The sequence below is a fragment of the Struthio camelus genome, chromosome Z (assembly GCF_040807025.1).
Source record: "Struthio camelus isolate bStrCam1 chromosome Z, bStrCam1.hap1, whole genome shotgun sequence".
NCBI lineage: Eukaryota > Metazoa > Chordata > Aves > Struthioniformes > Struthionidae > Struthio > Struthio camelus.
The window spans coordinates 77,711,797-77,728,687 of NC_090982.1; the positions used below are offsets into that span (position 1 = coordinate 77,711,797).

The 16,891-nt window shown below is 41.4% G+C and overlaps 1 protein-coding gene across 4 annotated transcripts in view; it reads right to left on the minus strand.

Moving 5' to 3' along the window:
* Positions 1-16,891, minus strand: part of LOC138064576 (protein unc-13 homolog B-like) — a 217,775-nt gene that overhangs the window by 91,706 nt on the left and 109,178 nt on the right. For 2 of the 4 annotated variants that reach the window (XM_068927823.1, XM_068927822.1), the window contains exons 2-4: positions 13,072-15,632; positions 8,052-8,074; positions 1,425-1,471 (exon numbers count right to left, since the gene is read on the minus strand). In XM_068927823.1, the coding sequence (XP_068783924.1) occupies positions 1,425-1,471; positions 8,052-8,074; positions 13,072-15,523 (2,522 nt within the window). In that variant the 5' untranslated portion in view covers positions 15,524-15,632. The remainder of the gene's footprint in view (positions 1-1,424; positions 1,472-8,051; positions 8,075-13,071; positions 15,633-16,891) is intronic. The other 2 variants (XM_068927825.1, XM_068927824.1) reach the window with 1 other exon arrangement.

The window sequence follows — 16,891 nt, forward strand, 5'->3', positions numbered from 1 at the left end:
CTAACATTGGAATTAAAGCATAACCAGCCACAAACGCCTTTTCTGGAAATCCCTTGCACGGGGATAGACGGTGAATAAATCGGACTTTTGTCAAAACTACAGTAGCTGGCCTGTTTTGTTATATCCTGCAGAGCAAGAAACAAATTATAGACTAGAGCAAACGTTGCCTTGCATTGACAAAATAAATTGTAAGTATTCAGTGATTGCCTTTGTATTTGTCTTTCAAGCTAGGAAATCATTTTATCTGTGTGAACCAGTAAGCGCAGTGTATTGGCTCCTTGTTAATACAGGAGAAGGTGCTGTTTATAGTTAGAATTAATCACTGTCTTCTGCTTCTGCTAATTGCCAGTTCTCCAGCAGTCTGCTGAGCAGAGTCTTAGGCTCCTTAAGAAAGCATGGGGTTGCTAGGCAGCTCGAGGCATCTGCAGGTGTGGAGGAAGCTCTGTGGCAATACCAACATTATAGAACAATTACTCCAAAAGCAGAAAGCTGTATAATGAAGTCTTCGACATAACTTTGTGTTTTATTAGCAAAGCCTACTTCAGTATTATGAGAATTAACTTGTACATGTGGAAAGTCAATCTCTTGCTGAGATTTCAGGACAAATCTGCCGCTACAACATCAGCGCCTAATGAGCGCACCACCACAGAACTGTCTCGCTCTAGTCGCATACAGAGCGCATCACCCAACAGCTCGGAAAGACTGCACGCTCTTTTCCAGAGAGGATTCTAGGGAAGCTACCGCGCTGGCATCTATTATGCCGAGTATCATGCTGACATTAGACATAATCAAAATTTGTCTGCTTCATTTGCTGCGACTAGCACGTTGTAGAGAGAACGCACACAGCCTCTCACTCTGACCTGCCTAAAAGAGGCATTATCATCACTACTTTACAAATGACAAATTGCAGTGATCTCCAGAGTTACTCTAGTTTTATTTGGCTACTAGCCTGGCCATAAAAATCACTGCAAAGACAGAAAATTTCCCCAAAGTTACCTTTCTCTAAGAGTAAAAGACAAACCAGTTGTTCAGAGCTACTCTCCCCCTTTGCTGGTGCCAGTTGCGACCGATTTGGGAAAAAGAGACCTCATCCAGACTCCTCTCTATGATGCTCAGCAAGGATTATTTACTAACTAGTGCCATAAGCGCTTATCCCCATCACTTGAGGGATTATACTGCAATTATAACCTTGTTCTTAATCACAGACCTCCTGAATAGCTGCACAGCCCACCTCCAGCTGTTTAAGAGGAGACTGCAAAACGTAGCAGCAGCCTGGCTCTAGGTGAGACATGGCTATTTGATTAATCCTGAGAACAGCTATTAAAAACATTAGAAGTGCTGCTTCTACTTAACTTGAATTGGAGACCACAAAATAACAGCGTAACTATAAACACAGGGAAACAAGATTTCAAAATACCACTTACCCTCCTTTAAGCCAAGGTGGTTTTGATGGATCAGCCTCATCTTGATCCTTAAACGGAGGAAGGGGAAAGAACAATGTGAAATTAGTTTCTGAAAACATCAAAAAATGTTATCAGATTATATTCTGAGGAAAGGACAACAGACCACACTGCATGCAGGCAAACACATACAGACGCTCATTCAAGCACCTCAAATGACCAGCACATCAGGACAGGTCATATGGACACAGATGGGCTATGCAATTTCATTAAACACCTCGGACTGGGACCAGAAGAGCCTGTTCAGTGCATCTCCCCTTTCAAAAGGGAGCTTTGAAGACCAACCCCCCCCCCCTTTTTTTTTTTTTTCAATTAAACTAAGGCATGAGTTATTGGAGAGCTCCTGTTACTCTACATCACAACTTACGCGAACGTGGTCATAATTGGGACACTATATAAATTAAAAGCATCTGTATGAAATGGACAAATGTTTGATCAACATGAAACTTTGTACAAACACATATGAACTTTCTTAGGCACAGATCACGTTAGTGTCACTTGTTCATGCTCAGACAAAGACTCTTCAACCCCCTCAGCAGGAAGCTTCCATTGCAGCTCCAACAATTCGTACACGAGTATTTCATTTCCAATAGGTGATGAACAAGGGCAGTCGCTTGCAAGATGACTGCAGGAGAACCGTGATCTGTAGGTATGATGGAAACCACTACAGACAGCAATATAAGGATCATCTGAATTCAAATCATGTTCTTATATCAATATAAGAGTGTACTTAGAGGGCAAAGTCTTGTTTCCTTGAAAATCTTAAAAGGACTGATTACAGTTGAAAAGCATTTAAACACTTAAAACATACCTGAAGAAAACAGTAAACTTTCTGTTTAACGGGAAATGGTAACATCTCTATTCCTAACATACAGTGCATACATCCTCCTGCATACTTGAAAGGGCAGCTAGTTTCCAGCAGTACCATAGGGGTAAGCAAAATAGACTGCTAATACCTAACAGTCCAACCTCAGACAATCATGTCTGCCAAGAGTATAAAGAGGCTGTAGCTTGTACACCACAGAAAACAAACATAACAGTATCGCCAATCTGGGAAAGTGCAAAGCAAAGCAGTACCTATCAGAAAATAAGCTTCAGTTATATGCAAGATAAAAGAACATAGCTCCAAAAGAAAGACTCACTTCTTCTTCATCTCCTTCAGATGAGCTGCACAACCTGTAGGTTGTTCACAGGTGACAGGAGAGTTCTCACAAGAAGAGCAGAAATAACGAAGAAAAACAGGTTTCAGTTTGAGGTCTCAACTTGTGCAGCAGCAAGAGCCCAAACTTCTCATTCATTGTTCCTACAACTCTAGGGCCATGTAGATCAGAAGACTAAGTAGAATTTTGTCCCCCACAGGCACGAAAAATATGACACGACCCAGTACTTAATGGACTTCCCTGCTTTGCTATGTGCCTGCAGAGGACTGCAGAACAGGCAGGAGCTCTGACCCACAGAGTCTGCCCCCGGTGCACATTTCCCTCAGCATGCTGGGGTGCAATCTCTCTCCAAAAGGGCTGTGCTCAATGCACCTCCACTTAAAGCTGAGCTCCTGAAAAACTCTTCCCCGCAGCTGAAACCTAGGCTTCCTCCAGACAGACCTGGATCAACTGCTGGCCAAGAGCAAGGATTTCAGGAAGGAAATACAATGAGCTACTTCAGAGCGCAGAAGGGAGGACATCTCTAACGCTGTCCCTGAACACTTGTAAGAGTTATGGCTAGAACGCAATCATAGAAAGTTTTATACTGGATTGAGCTTGACAGCAGCATCCAGCCAAAGCTGAACCACTGTCCTGAATGACTAAGAATGGCAAATAAACGTAGTATCGTCTACTGGTAAACGCCATTGGTGTAACCTGGTTTTTCAGTCAATTTATCTGAGAAATTCTAAACCTAAAGTGGCCAATCTTTGACACGTAAGCAGATCACAAATACCATGCGCCATACTACAGCACTGAGCCCATAAGAGCATCAGGAACTCTTTTTTGGGAGGGGGGGGAAAAAATCCAGCCTGTGAAGGTGGAGAGGGGCAGAAAGAATAATCAGGAAACAAATCTCCCAGCTTTTGAGATGTGCAAAGTAAAAATTGCCAAAAGGCCAGATAAGCTGTATTTCTCCTTATTTGTTTTAATTTCTTTTGCCAAGCCTTTTAGATATGTGAATAAAAAGAAAACCATGGAAAAAGGAGGGGCTTCTGCAGGGTTGAAATTAAAAATCATCTGGGTATATCACCACAAAACAGAAGAAAGAGCTTTCAGTAAGTGACAGTGTTGATGCAGGGGCAAGGCATGTGATAACTCCTGTTCCCACACACCTATCTCCAGGCAAAAGTGAAGTAAAGAGGTTAATTTGCTCCAGGCATAGTTCTCCCTGAGTAAATACTGAGAGAACCAGCACTTGACAGCCATCAAACCAGCGTTGTTGCCTTAAGACTGCAGAAGAGCAAATACAGTGCCCACAGTTAAGGTGTGAGAGAGAAGGGGGAGGATGTGATCCAGACTAGCACAGGCTCATTATTGACTTCAAGAGCTTGAAAGGCTTCAGAGCAAATATACAGGGAAGAATTAACGTGTTAACAAGTGGAAAATAGGATAAAATGTCCCACAAGGTACTCCAGTTTTTAAAAATATTGTTTTCTTCTTTGACAAAGCAACCAAGCATAAAAATGCCATTGATACAATAATTCTTTCTAGCTCAACAAAACATTTGACATGATGCCATGTGATGTTAATAAGGCTGGATACACTGAGAAGGAGTAGGAGAGGTTTAAGGTGGGTAAATAAGTAACTGTAGCTGAGCCAGCCCTGGACAACGTCATAAGGAAGTTAGTGGGAGTAAGTCAGATATGCTGATAAAATCTGCTGATGACAAACACAGGAGAATTATCGATACAGAAGAGAACTGAGAAACCTTATGGAAAAAGCTCCTGGAAGTGAAGTCTGCGACAACAGAAGATTAAACGCAGTCAGTACAAACACCAAGGTCAGACCCCCTCCAAAACCTGTTGTGAATTTTACGGCATACAAGGGGTTGTTCAGCGGAAGAAAAGCAGCTGAAGGAGAACTTGAGTTGTAGGCATCGCAAAGAGGCCGAGAGCCACTATGATACAACCATATAAGGAGAGAGTATCATCCATAGGCATATCCAGCGAAAAGTCTTCATAGAAATAAAAGCGTGAATGAAATCCACTGCAGAGTGCTAGCAAGACACCTTCAGAAAAGCATGTACAACCTCAGTATTCTATATTGAGGTAAAAAGAATTCAAACTGGAAAACTGCAAAACCCGTGTGAGGATGCAGAGACCACACTACAACGAAGAGAACAGAAAACAGCTTGCTTACTCCAGCAAAATGAACCTTTGTTTATTCATTAGACAGGAAAACATACAGCATGGAAGAAGAATTGAGAATAAATATAGACAGCAGTTGGAAAGAAGGGGTCTACTTATGATAGGATTGAAGTTCTGTAGTAGCCTTTGACAAGCAGCCTTCTAAAACTTAACTAGTTTTAGAAAGGTAAACTAGGTAGTTTATATGAGTTAATGACACAAGAGCACACAAGGGCAGAGGGCTGGACAGCGATGAAGGCCTCTGCGATCCCTTGTTGCACTAACCTACGTAGTCAAATGAGCTTGGAAACGGGGGCCGCATTACCTGCAAGTACTGGCATGCAGTTTAACATGATTCAGACACCTCTGGTAGCACTAATTAAGTGTAACAAAGTAATCCATAGTTTATACCACAGTTGTGGGGAGGAACATTTTATAGAAACGGATTCCTCTTCATTTAAGAGAGGTAAATGGTAATGGTGTTTAGGTAGATTTGCTGCAGCTGGAGAGTTGCCTAGGGTTTGCTCTCTGAAGGCAGCACTCACAGCTGTGTGCCAGAGGGCTCCAGTGGCCAGTCCAGATCGCATCACCAGTCGTGGAGCTGCTCACATCCAGCAGGCCCAGATGATGGCTGGGCTTGCTTAGAGCCTGGGCGAGCAGAGAAAATGCAACGGGCAGAGGGGAAGAACATCCAGAACAACTGTGAGGGTTTTAACCACTGTCCTTCCAACAAACAAATGGGAAGGGAAAGCAAAGCCAGCATGGGTAACACACAGACATCCACGCTCAGCACTCCATAGGAAATTGCTTCGTGATCGGCTTCTACTTCCCTCCTCTTTGCAGCTCTGTCACTTGATCCCTTCTTGGAAGCAGCCAGGCCAGGTTACTTGAATCTGGAAATTATGGATGTTTTCGTCTTCAATAAGTGCATAAAGAAGCACTGAGAAGATGGAGCAGCGAACATGTACACAAAACAGCCCATAAATTTGTGGTGCCCAATTTGTGCTTTTCTGATGCTGACGGATGATGGTTTTACAACCACTGTCTGACAAATCTTCTGCTGGAGAAGTGCTTGTCAACCCTAGTAATTCCGTATATTAACTCACAGTAAAGAATGCTGCAATCAGTTGCTGCAAGGTCTTTGCAAAGTAACTGAAGTTTTTAACCAGGAACCGTTTAGCAAAATAACGCCAGAGACACAATAGCATGAATTTCATACCTTGGATTAAACAAGTCAATAGACGCGATCATTTAAGGCACAGTATTCAATCATCAGGAAAGCAATGCTTAGTAAAGCCTAAGAAGGAACCCAGTAAGGGTTTTGATTATTCAGGAAGAGCAATAGCTAGGATTACAAATAATTTGAGAAGTTATTTAAACAAGCTGCAATTTGCATCGAGTTTATTCCATATACATGAAGATGTTTTAATAGAGAGAACAATTATATGGTTTTGTAGAAGGAAAAAACCATAAAATAGACAAAGGCATCAAAAAAAAAAGTCACTAAATCTGGAGGTGCATAAGGAAAAATATCCCCACATCTGTTAGTCCTCTCCAGGACTACATAAAATGATTTCTGAAATGTAACCTTCTATCTCCTTTAAATATTGAGTCTGTCACATCATTCTCTTAGATGAAAATCAAATGTAAAACATAGAAAGCTGCATTATTTCAACAGACATAAGAAAATCAATGACGACTTCTTGTTTGCTTTAAAAATCATCCTTACCTATTTCCACGTACCATGTTTGGTTATTAAACCTTCAAACCAAAATCTGCCTTCTAGAAATTCAAATCCTTTTGTTTAGCTATAGAAGAATCCAAATTAGGCTAAAAGAAGGAAAAACCATTTCAGTGTCTAAATAAAACTTCCAGGTATGTCTAATTAGACCCTTTTTCAGGGGCATTAGCAGAATGAGCTAAGTCATTCCAATTAAACTAACCAGTCTTGTCATTTAGTGCCTTTATTGACCCAAGTACACTACATGTTACATGGAATCCAAAGCCGCAACAAGCCGAAGGATTATCTTACGTTCATTGTATTCACAATGAATCTTCAATAGCATTGATTCAAATAACGACTGAAAAATCGCAAAGGAAGCTACTTCCACCTGATGACTTCTCCAATTACAGTTTTCTACCTGCCAAACGAACAGCTTAAAGGAAAACTACAATGTTTTTGCACCCAAGTCAGAAGAGGATAGAATTTGACACCAGTTCTGAATTTCTCTGCACCTCCAAGAAAAGTCAGTGGACAGACACTTGCCAGTTGTGAAACCGTGAAACAAAGCTGTCAATATATGAGCTAACAAAGCTTAAAAATGCAAATTCATGAAGCTTAAAGGATAAGACCTGCATGGAAGCCCAGAAGACATACAATGTTCAGTCTGCTCCAGGAAGCTGATTTAACCTGATTCATACAACTAACAGCAAGGCAGAGGCACAGCAGGCACCTAATCCATGTAGCATGGGTTGAAAGAAAAGAAAAAACAACCTGAGACTCAAACAGCCAGAAACTCCTATACATGAGGTGCAGTTGCAAACGCAAACCAAGATGTTGCACAGCAGTCAAAAAGTTCTGGGCATCCTCCTAGGAGGAAACAGTTATCTGTTACTCACAAACTGCCCAAACACCTTAGCGTGACAAGCAGAGGCAACAGGTCCGTGAATGGAGAGGCAACAGCTGCAGGTATTAATGGAAGAGTCCTGCCCTTCCCCTGGGGCACACTGCCCTGCTGTTTGGAGCAAAGTGCAGCCTGTAGCTAGCTAGAAAGGCATGGGATCTGCAGCAGACACCTCCCAGCACCCATAGCCTTGCTTAATCCCAGGATTACATCCCATAATGGTACATTTGACTTCAGTTGCAGTGAATTGTACAAAACAGAGATGGAATGAAATAATAGAACTGAGGAAAAATTAGGAAATACTTGGTTTTGGAATCATAAAGGAAGAGGGTGACTAGAAAACACAAGACAAACAATTTGTCCTCTACTAGCCTGGTTCCTGTGCACATTGCACACGCCCCACAGACTGCTGAAGGGAAGAGACCACTTGAAGCATTCGTGTTTTCTCTTTCTAAAAGGTAATACGCACTGAACAGATTCTTAGCTTATACACAGTGTTAACAATTCCTCTCATGACCATAACATGCTAAACTGAATCTCAGAGCCTCAGCTGAAGCAACCGGTTACACGAAGACAAGGCATGCACACACAGGTGTTTCAGAAAGAGAGACACTGCTGAGAAGGGACAACATGTACAACCTGGAGCTCTCCTCTACCTCCTTCTGCAAAGAAAAAGAGAGGAAGGAGAGGAATAAAAGTTAATAGACCAGATTTTTGCCATGAGCTCTGTAAAATTATTTCAGAAAGTGGAGTAAACATTTGCTGCAAGTTGATAAAACATTTGCGCACTGGAGAGTTTTTCCATGTGGTTTCTGGGACATACACCAGTTAATTAATCTCTAGTTAAATTGTGATCAAATTTCACCCATAACTACACATGCATTAGAACATATGGTTCTGAGAGTTGATTTTACCGTGTTCTAGCTCCTGTTTTTATTAACTCAAGAACTTTTAATCATCTTAATTAATACTGAATTAGAGATGCTATTTATTGCACTTGAAGGAGAACCTGTATTTATCACAAAAAGGAAGAGATTTAGCCTCCTTTTCCCCAGACTGCATGCCCTGTTTGCATACGAAGCATTTCCCTCTCCTCCCCCCTGTACATTTTGCCCATTGGGAGGAAACCACTATCTCCCACGGAACATATTTTGCTTTTGCAAATACCATAATGCTGAGAGAGATTTTCTGGTTTTATAAATCTAGGCAGTTCTCCTCCGAGGAAAAAAAAAAAAATCCAGAAGCCTCCTACACCAGATCTCATATTTATGGATAGGCAATTTCAAGACTAGTAAAGTTATGAGAGCCATACTCAAAACTTCCGGTACACACATGATATTTCATAAGTCTATCAATCAGAAAATGCTGCGTCTGCATAGGAGAATCAAATTACCCATTTGCCAATGAAAGACAGAGGCGAAGGAATAGCTTCATGGCAACAAGGGCCACTCAGATTGGTTAAAATGCTAAAATAGCTTCTCTATTTTCCTGTCTTAGTGATTGCATGTGTGTAATTACACCTATATAGAGAGTAACTTTGGAAACTATTTTAATTCAGTCACGAAGGAGAAGTCAAATTATTTTAGAAAATGAAGTGCTGGATTGTAGCTAAAATAAAATCCCTGCTTTCCACCTTAAAATATGTCAGTGCTGCCTGCACGGATCCACAGCAGGGATGAAAGCCTTTGGACCACTGGACAGACCTTGCATTCATGAGCTGACAGAGGAGAAAACATATATAGTAGTACACTGTTGTCTTCTATGCAACAGAAATGCCACACTTTGCCAGTCAGCTCGGCATCTATCTCCTGATGTGGAAGAGCTGAGGAAACTTGGGGTCCCTTCCAGGCTACCTGCTTTTTGGGGGGCACAGACACTTCCAACTGCTCCCTTGCACTGTGATTTCCAACACCATGCTCCTGCCTGTTCCTTTCTGTAGGTTATTAAAAACCTTCTCACCTAGGCAACCCCAATTCCACTTCAAGTCCTTTGTTTGCATCCCTCTCTTTGCACAATCACCCCAAACTTCCACATCCAAACCCTGTCTCTCCTGACTTCATCCCTTTGGTTCTTTCCGTCTGTCCCAGGCAGATCCAATCTTCCTTCTTTCTTGGGTTTTATCTCCTTCATGTTTGGATCAGATTGCTTCCCAATGTTGCCAGAGCCCATGAAGTCTCTGAGAGCAGAAGATCTGGACTCCTTGGCCCGCTCATGTTTGGCACTGTTCTCTGTCATCCCTACCAGGGAAAACTGCTTTAGCTCCAGCCTGGAAAACACTGAGGACGGATGAATTTTCTGGCAATGCAACAGCTGAGCTGTAACAAATTACCAGTAGGCATACGCAAACCACACATTTTTCAAAGACTTATTCACTTCACTCATTTGGGGTAGATTTTCACAGATAAGCCCTTGACATGGACTACTGCTGCCAAATTTTAATGCCTAAGGGCACTGGAGCTTCTCAAATAAAAGGTCATCAAATTTATATTTATAGAAACATACAGCAATAAATCCTGCATTGGGCTCATTTTCAGAAAATGCTGGATTATTTTGGCTTAAATTCCATACGTATCTCTGATTTCTAAGCCACTTCAGTTCAAAGATGTTAGGGACAGGTTCAGGCTAAATATAATTTGGCAAATCTCTAAGCGACTGCAGAGACAGCTTTAAAATTTTCTAATTATCGTCCATTATAGCAGATGTGCTAACAGCCTCACCAATACTGAAAAGCACAAGCCTTCAACAGTGACTGATGTAGTTAAACCCTAATCACAGAATTCTTTTACTGTCTCACTTCCAAGCACTAAGTTCATAGAAATCGCTACCATTTCAGTTGTTTCTTAAATATGCAAAGTCAAACCATCTTCACCACTTCACTTACTCTTTCTTCAAATTAAACCTTTATGAGCTTGTTTAGATTTTCAGAGGATATTCTATTTTCTCTTTTTGCTTCAAACTAAATACAACAATTACTTACACGCATCTGCCAAGCTTTAAACTGTTCTTATAATTTACATCTGTGTACAACTATAAATAATTTAAACCTTTATGCCAGTGCATCATCTCTGATTCATCAAAACACACAGACTTACTAACACCTTCAAAGTTACCATCTACTCCTTTGCTGCAGACTGCTGCCAAACATATTTAATAAAATACTTTGAACTGAACTTTACAACAGACATAAACAATACAGTGGTTCAGGCTCAGAACAAAAAAGCCAGCAGGCAGAACCAGGTTTTCAGTGGACCTGATTCAGAAACTTAAAAGCTGTATTTTTAAAGGCATAAACAGTCACCTACAGTTTGGAAGGGGAAGGAAAAAAAAAAAGACTCTCATTGCATTCTGTATGTGATACTTTTCTGAAAAGAAGAAAATAAGAGCTTAGCTCATACCTATTTTGAGTTGAGTGTAGCAAAAGAAGTCAGGAATATAAAACACTTGCTACTCTTTCTCAGAAAACGCATACCAAAACAACCCTATTTCACACTGAATGATTATATGGTTACTTTTGTTCTACCCTATGGCCCTTGCCAATACTGCCATCCTCTCCAATCTTTCTGGCTACCGCCAAGTGGCTATTTACCCACTGGCTTCCTCACCTGCTTGCTCCATCCTGTGCTAACACTGGCATTTTGGTTACACCCCCCTGCCTCCACTCTAGACCAACCTGCTCTTCCACTGCCCATTTCTATGCCTTGCCCTCATGTTCTGGGCTGCTTTGCTTCCTGACTTCTCCTCCAGGGTTTCTTCCCCTCCAAGTTCTTTCCCTTTTCCCATCCTTTATCTAGTTCCTTCCACTACCCTTCACTCCTTTAGATTTCCCCCATCTCTCAGAACACATTTCCTAAATTGTGATTTCATCTCATACTCATTGCAGTAACTGCAATTGTCATATCTACCATATAGACATGCCTTTCCATGATTTATTACACAAACATCAACTCATTTTCCCATCACTGGATGCTGTTGTAATTACTAGACAGGAAAACTGAGCCAGGGATGCTCACAGGAATGCTAATCCATACCAGAGTCAGACTTGAGGCACCAAAGTCCAGATGTCACCTTCCTTCTCTTTACTGTTTCAGCTACTTTTCACCTTGAATAGGCCTGTATTGCTCAAACTCTGCTGAGAGAGGCAGCCTCCCATTCGATGGCGCCTCACAGACAGGTTATTGCAATATTTTTCTTGTACAGTGGCAAACCCAAACTACGGAAAGTGAACCCAAACTACTGTCTCTTCCCTTAGGTCCTAAAATTAGAGGACATACTTCCAGGACTTGAGCACTATGCAAACAATAAAATATGAAAAAACAAACAAACAAACAATAGAAAAGCAAAATAAATTTTTGAATACAAAAAAATCAGTTTCATCTATACCATCTATACTTCAGTAATTTGAATATAACCTTGAAACACAGAAACAGGTATTCATCCATGCCAAAAGACTATTGTTTCTACTTATTACAAGCCTATTGTTTGAATGAATTCTACAATAAGGGCCTTGCACAAAATAAGAAAGCAAAGAGCTGATTACAAGCATTATGATCCGCGTAACTGAGAAGGTAACTGGTACACAAGCCAAACAGACTGACAGTTGTTTCTTCACAGCAAAAGCACAACGACTGGATAAGACAGTCACTGAAGTGAGACAACTCTTTCAGTGGGCAAAGGAGCACTATGACTATTCTAATTAGCTTTGATGACTGCAAGAAGACAAGTGAACAAAATATTTGATATGGGGAAGCTTAAAATGAGCAAATGAAGATTTCAAGCTACAGTTCCAACATTACGACACTTGAAAGTCAGGTCGCTTCATTGTCCTTAACTGTGTAGTGATTCGGACAGAGATGCTACTGAGAAAGTTTTCTTTACTCCTTGGATTACGGAGGGGCTAGATGGACCTCAACTACAAGGTTGGGCTTGTTTTTACCAAATCCAGGCCTACTAAAACAAGGCCCATCAAAACATGCAGGTCATTTCTATGCCTCATATCCCAGCACAGGTCAACCAGCACTGCTGCAACCTTATATCAGCTTACATCTGCTGAGGTCCAACGCTTCATTACCTATGCTGGCAGTAAAACATGCAGCCCCACAGAAATGGAAAATTTCTCATCTCATAGACAAGTTACAGAAACACAATATCACAACACAGGTTTCAATTTTTTTTTTTTTTTAATGTCCCCACTAGGATAAAAATCTAACAAACATTGAGACTTCCCACTTCCTGATGGAGCCACTGGAAATCTAGATCCACTCAATTCCTAGAACTGGCAAATCTAGCTACTTATAGCTCAAATGCACACTTTGTTATCACATTCCCTGACTATTATATTTAACAAGGAACCAAGTCACGAATTATGACAAAAATCCTAACACTTGCTATTTTGAAGATACACTGCGAACCTCTCAAAAGAAAAAAAGGAAAAAGCAGGGGGGTGAAGCTTGCAAACTTGCATTCTAGTGTGTTATCCAATAAATTTTGGAGTTCTTTTCGGTCAGTACTGTCGCATATCATGTGTGCTTGCTCTCGTAACTATTTGCTAACAACTTCTAAGACAGTTCTAATAAACTGTTCACCCACAGAGCTAGGTCTTCCCTACCGGCTGCACAAATGCTAGATTTTGACATCTCCTTAAAACATTTTTTCAGTTTACCTGAATTCGTCTCCTCAGCAGAAATCCAGTTTCCTTCCTGTGCTAATTCTTTTAAGAGTCTCCTACGCATTTGTCTCTTTTCCCTCAGCACATTTTTGAAATTGTTGATGCATTTGTTCAGGTAGATGGTCTCCGCACACACTTTTTCAAGGCTCATAGGTCTGCACTCCTTTGCTTGCTCAGGTAGAGAGCTCACATCTACTCCAAGCTCATGAGGAGGTGAGCGCTGCCCAGCAGAAATCTCACAGTCAGATGACAGCATCAAACTGGAAACAGGACGCTCATGTGGACCAGAGGGAAGACTGGAAGGAACAAACTGCATATGAGCAGACACTTCGCTGTTTGCGGTTGTGTTTGCCTGGCTCTCAGATGACTGACTAGGAGGGGTTTCTGCAAAGTTGTCAGAGCTGTCACACATACCTGAACTGTTCAGCATAAGTGTATTGTCATCATCCATCTGTAAGCCACTATCATTTTCCAAAAGGATTTCGGAATCACTCGTCTCTAGTTTGTTAAATACCACTTGCAGAGCAGATCTGAAGTGATGAATAGCTTTCCCAAGCTTATTAGTGTAAAATTTCATGTCTACAAGATCAATGTTATCCCGGGAATGGTCAAGGAAATACTGAGAGTTTTCTAGGACATCCCTAAAGACCTGATCAGTTGGATCTTGATCATTCAGGTCCATCTGGATCATATCTTTCAAGCTGTCACTACTATCAGCCATTTCATCTGTTATATGATCACAGCTAATAGTTGTCACCCCACTAGAAACATCTTCTCTCTGAGTATCACCTTTCTCCAGACCAGTGAACTTGCATGGGCTATCACAGTCTATTTCAATTTCTTCAGCAGTTACCCTCTCATGTTTATCTAGAGGGGAAGAACCATTCTCAGGGATGCTTTCAAGGTCAAGCCTGTGTTCACTTCCATTGCTTGAAGCACACACCTGGCTGGCATGGCCCGAAGACTCAGATAAGCAGCAGGAATTTCCATCACCTGATTTGACCAAACTGGTCACCTGAAGATTTTGTGGAGGTTCATGAGGGGCCTGGTGAAAGTCACTGTCATGTGAAGGCTGCTCACTGCAGCTTATTACTTGTGCTTCCTTCTCAGTTTCGGATATCAAGTTGCTTTTCTTGGCCAAGGTCGACTTCTGTGCAAAATCAAATCTTTCCTCCACGCACTGTGTTCTCCTACTTGTGCTTTTACACTTCACCTGGTAAGAGTCAGTTCGAAGGTGCCCAACTCCATCAGTTTTCTGAGCTACATCAAGATTCGCCGAGCTGCGATGATTTTTCTTGAAGCCAGATTGCAGAGAGACTGAATCCACCTTGCGGCCCCTCTGGTCATTCTGCCGCTTTTGTTCTTCACTGGTAGCAATCCGGACCCCTGAGCTTTGCAGAAGGATAGACTTCTGTAAAATAAAGTCTCTCTGTTCAGAATTTACAAGTTTCACAACTGCTGGTCTTGGTGTTAATAGCTTGCCTGTACCAATATCTGACCTATAAGCATCTTTTATATACTTACTGCACTGGATACCATTGAAGCAGTGATACTCAGACAAGAAGCTGCAGATGAGCTCCACTGTGTTTTCACCCTCTTGTTCTGGGATCCCATAAAAATATAATACTGGTTCTTCCTTGTGTACCTCCCTACATGGCTCCCGAGCATGTGTGCCTGGGGTTTTGGTGGAACCACCTTGAAGGCCTTCTATCTCACTCAAGACCGTATCCACACAGCTGGAGACTTCATCCACAGAGCCTTTTATCAAGGTGAGGTGCTGCCGGAGCTCTGCAATCTCTGTCTGGATGCGGCTTATTCCCTGGAGCTCTTTAACAATGTAATCAACCACATCAGCCGAGCGATCTCTTGACTTCCGTCTATGACTGCTGTACGTAGGGGTCTTTTCCTGGGGAAAGCACCCTTCCCTTTCAGCTATCTCCCTCCAGCTCATGGTAATGCTCAGGGTAGAAAGGTCCTGCCCCTCAGACACTCTACCCTTTCTTTTAGAAGAGGTCTGCTTCATACAATCAGAAGAATTCCCCCCCAAGTCCTTCTGGTTCTGTTGAACTGAGCATGGTATTTTGACACAGCCATCCCAGTTCAGTTCCACCTCCCCAATACAAACTTCACTGGCTTCCTTGCAGCCATCGCCTCCGTCCTGATTAAAGTTCCCTCCAGCAGTAGAAAATTCAGTGCTCGCAGAGTTCCTCTTTATTCCACAAACAAACAAGTCTGTTTCAATCTCTACTGGAGAGAGCTGGCAGTGATGAGCGTGATTTGGATTCTCATCTACCTGGCCTTGAAGAAGCCTCTTCATTTTGTCCCACACAAACAAATGGAGTCTTTGCTTTCGGAATTGCTTCCTGGCCCACAGTTTTACAACAGGTCTTCTGTGCAGAAGTGTAATTTCATTTTCTTGCTTTTTCAATCTACTTCTAGCAAACATAATCAGCAGCTCCACCTGTGTTTTTCATAGTGCTACAAGGCGCACAAGCACACATCAAACACTTCCCAATGCACAACTCACATCCAGTTTTTATTCTGTCATGAAGCAGCTACCAAAAGAGGGGAAAAAACATTACGTTTTGGTTCAAGTAGAAATAGCCAAAGTAACTTAAAAAGCATAATGAAAAAAAAACAGCATCCACATAAAAGCAGGCAGAAAGAAGATGTACTATTTGAAGCGTATTACAGCCACCGTCTTGGTTTTGGCCACCTCCACATATTAGGTGTTCTTTGTTGAAGTAATTGCTCCTCACACTTTCTTCTACCTGAGTAAAGCAAACAAATAAAACTCCCAAAATACCTTCCCCTCCCGCCAGCAAAGACCAACCCTGTGACCATTTGGTTTTACTACCATGTTGTCAATTTTCTCTAAGTTGAGCTCCTAACAATGGTACTCTGCTTAACTGCTCTTCTGAACACAGAATTTTGACATGAAATATTACGAATTTTATCTCTGTAAGTTTCCTTTCCCTTCAGTCCATTAGCTTCATCCATTCTTGCTTCAAACTGAAGTAGAAATCATATTTAAGTTGGCTTACTACCAGCTATCCAACAGGAATTGCACAAAGTGATGTAAAGTGGCAGGAAGACGGGATGACAGATTTTGAGTGTAAAACCTTTTTGCTGTTTTAATATTTTTATCTTAATATATTGCTACCAAACACTTAAAAATAAAAAATAAAAAAATAACCCACACACCTTCAAAGCTCCCAAGCTCCCAAGCTAACCTGCAGTTAAACGTGCCACACTCAGCATATGTACGAACAGGCTGAGCTGACAGCCTGAAGATTCTGCACGTCACTTCTAGTCCAACAATCAAGATTTTTGCAATAGATCATTTCCCAAATTAAATCCCCACTGTAAAAATATATATAAAAAAAGAATTATGTCACCTAGTTAAGGCTTTCATGTGGCTTCACTGCTGTACTTACTAGCTATATACAATCAGCTTCCTCCAGATAGCCAGGAAACTGAGCCAGACACAGACCAATATAGACCTCCTCCTCCTTGAGCCAAGGTGAGTAGATAACACTTCAATCTTTGACATTCCAGTTTGGACTCAGTGCTGAAACATTTCCTTTCTCATGTTCTTATTTGGTGTAAGACCCATAGCAAGTGCCTTTAATTTTCATTTTTACTATTATCTAGATCTAAAACAATTTTTTTGTTTAAATCCCACAATGCACAAATCTAAGCATCACATGCAACATTCAGCCTAACTTAAATTTCACCAATTGCCTCCAGGATGCACGTTTCTATATAGCTCACAATTGCTTTGCACAGGAAGGTTTACTGCCATGTTGCAAGG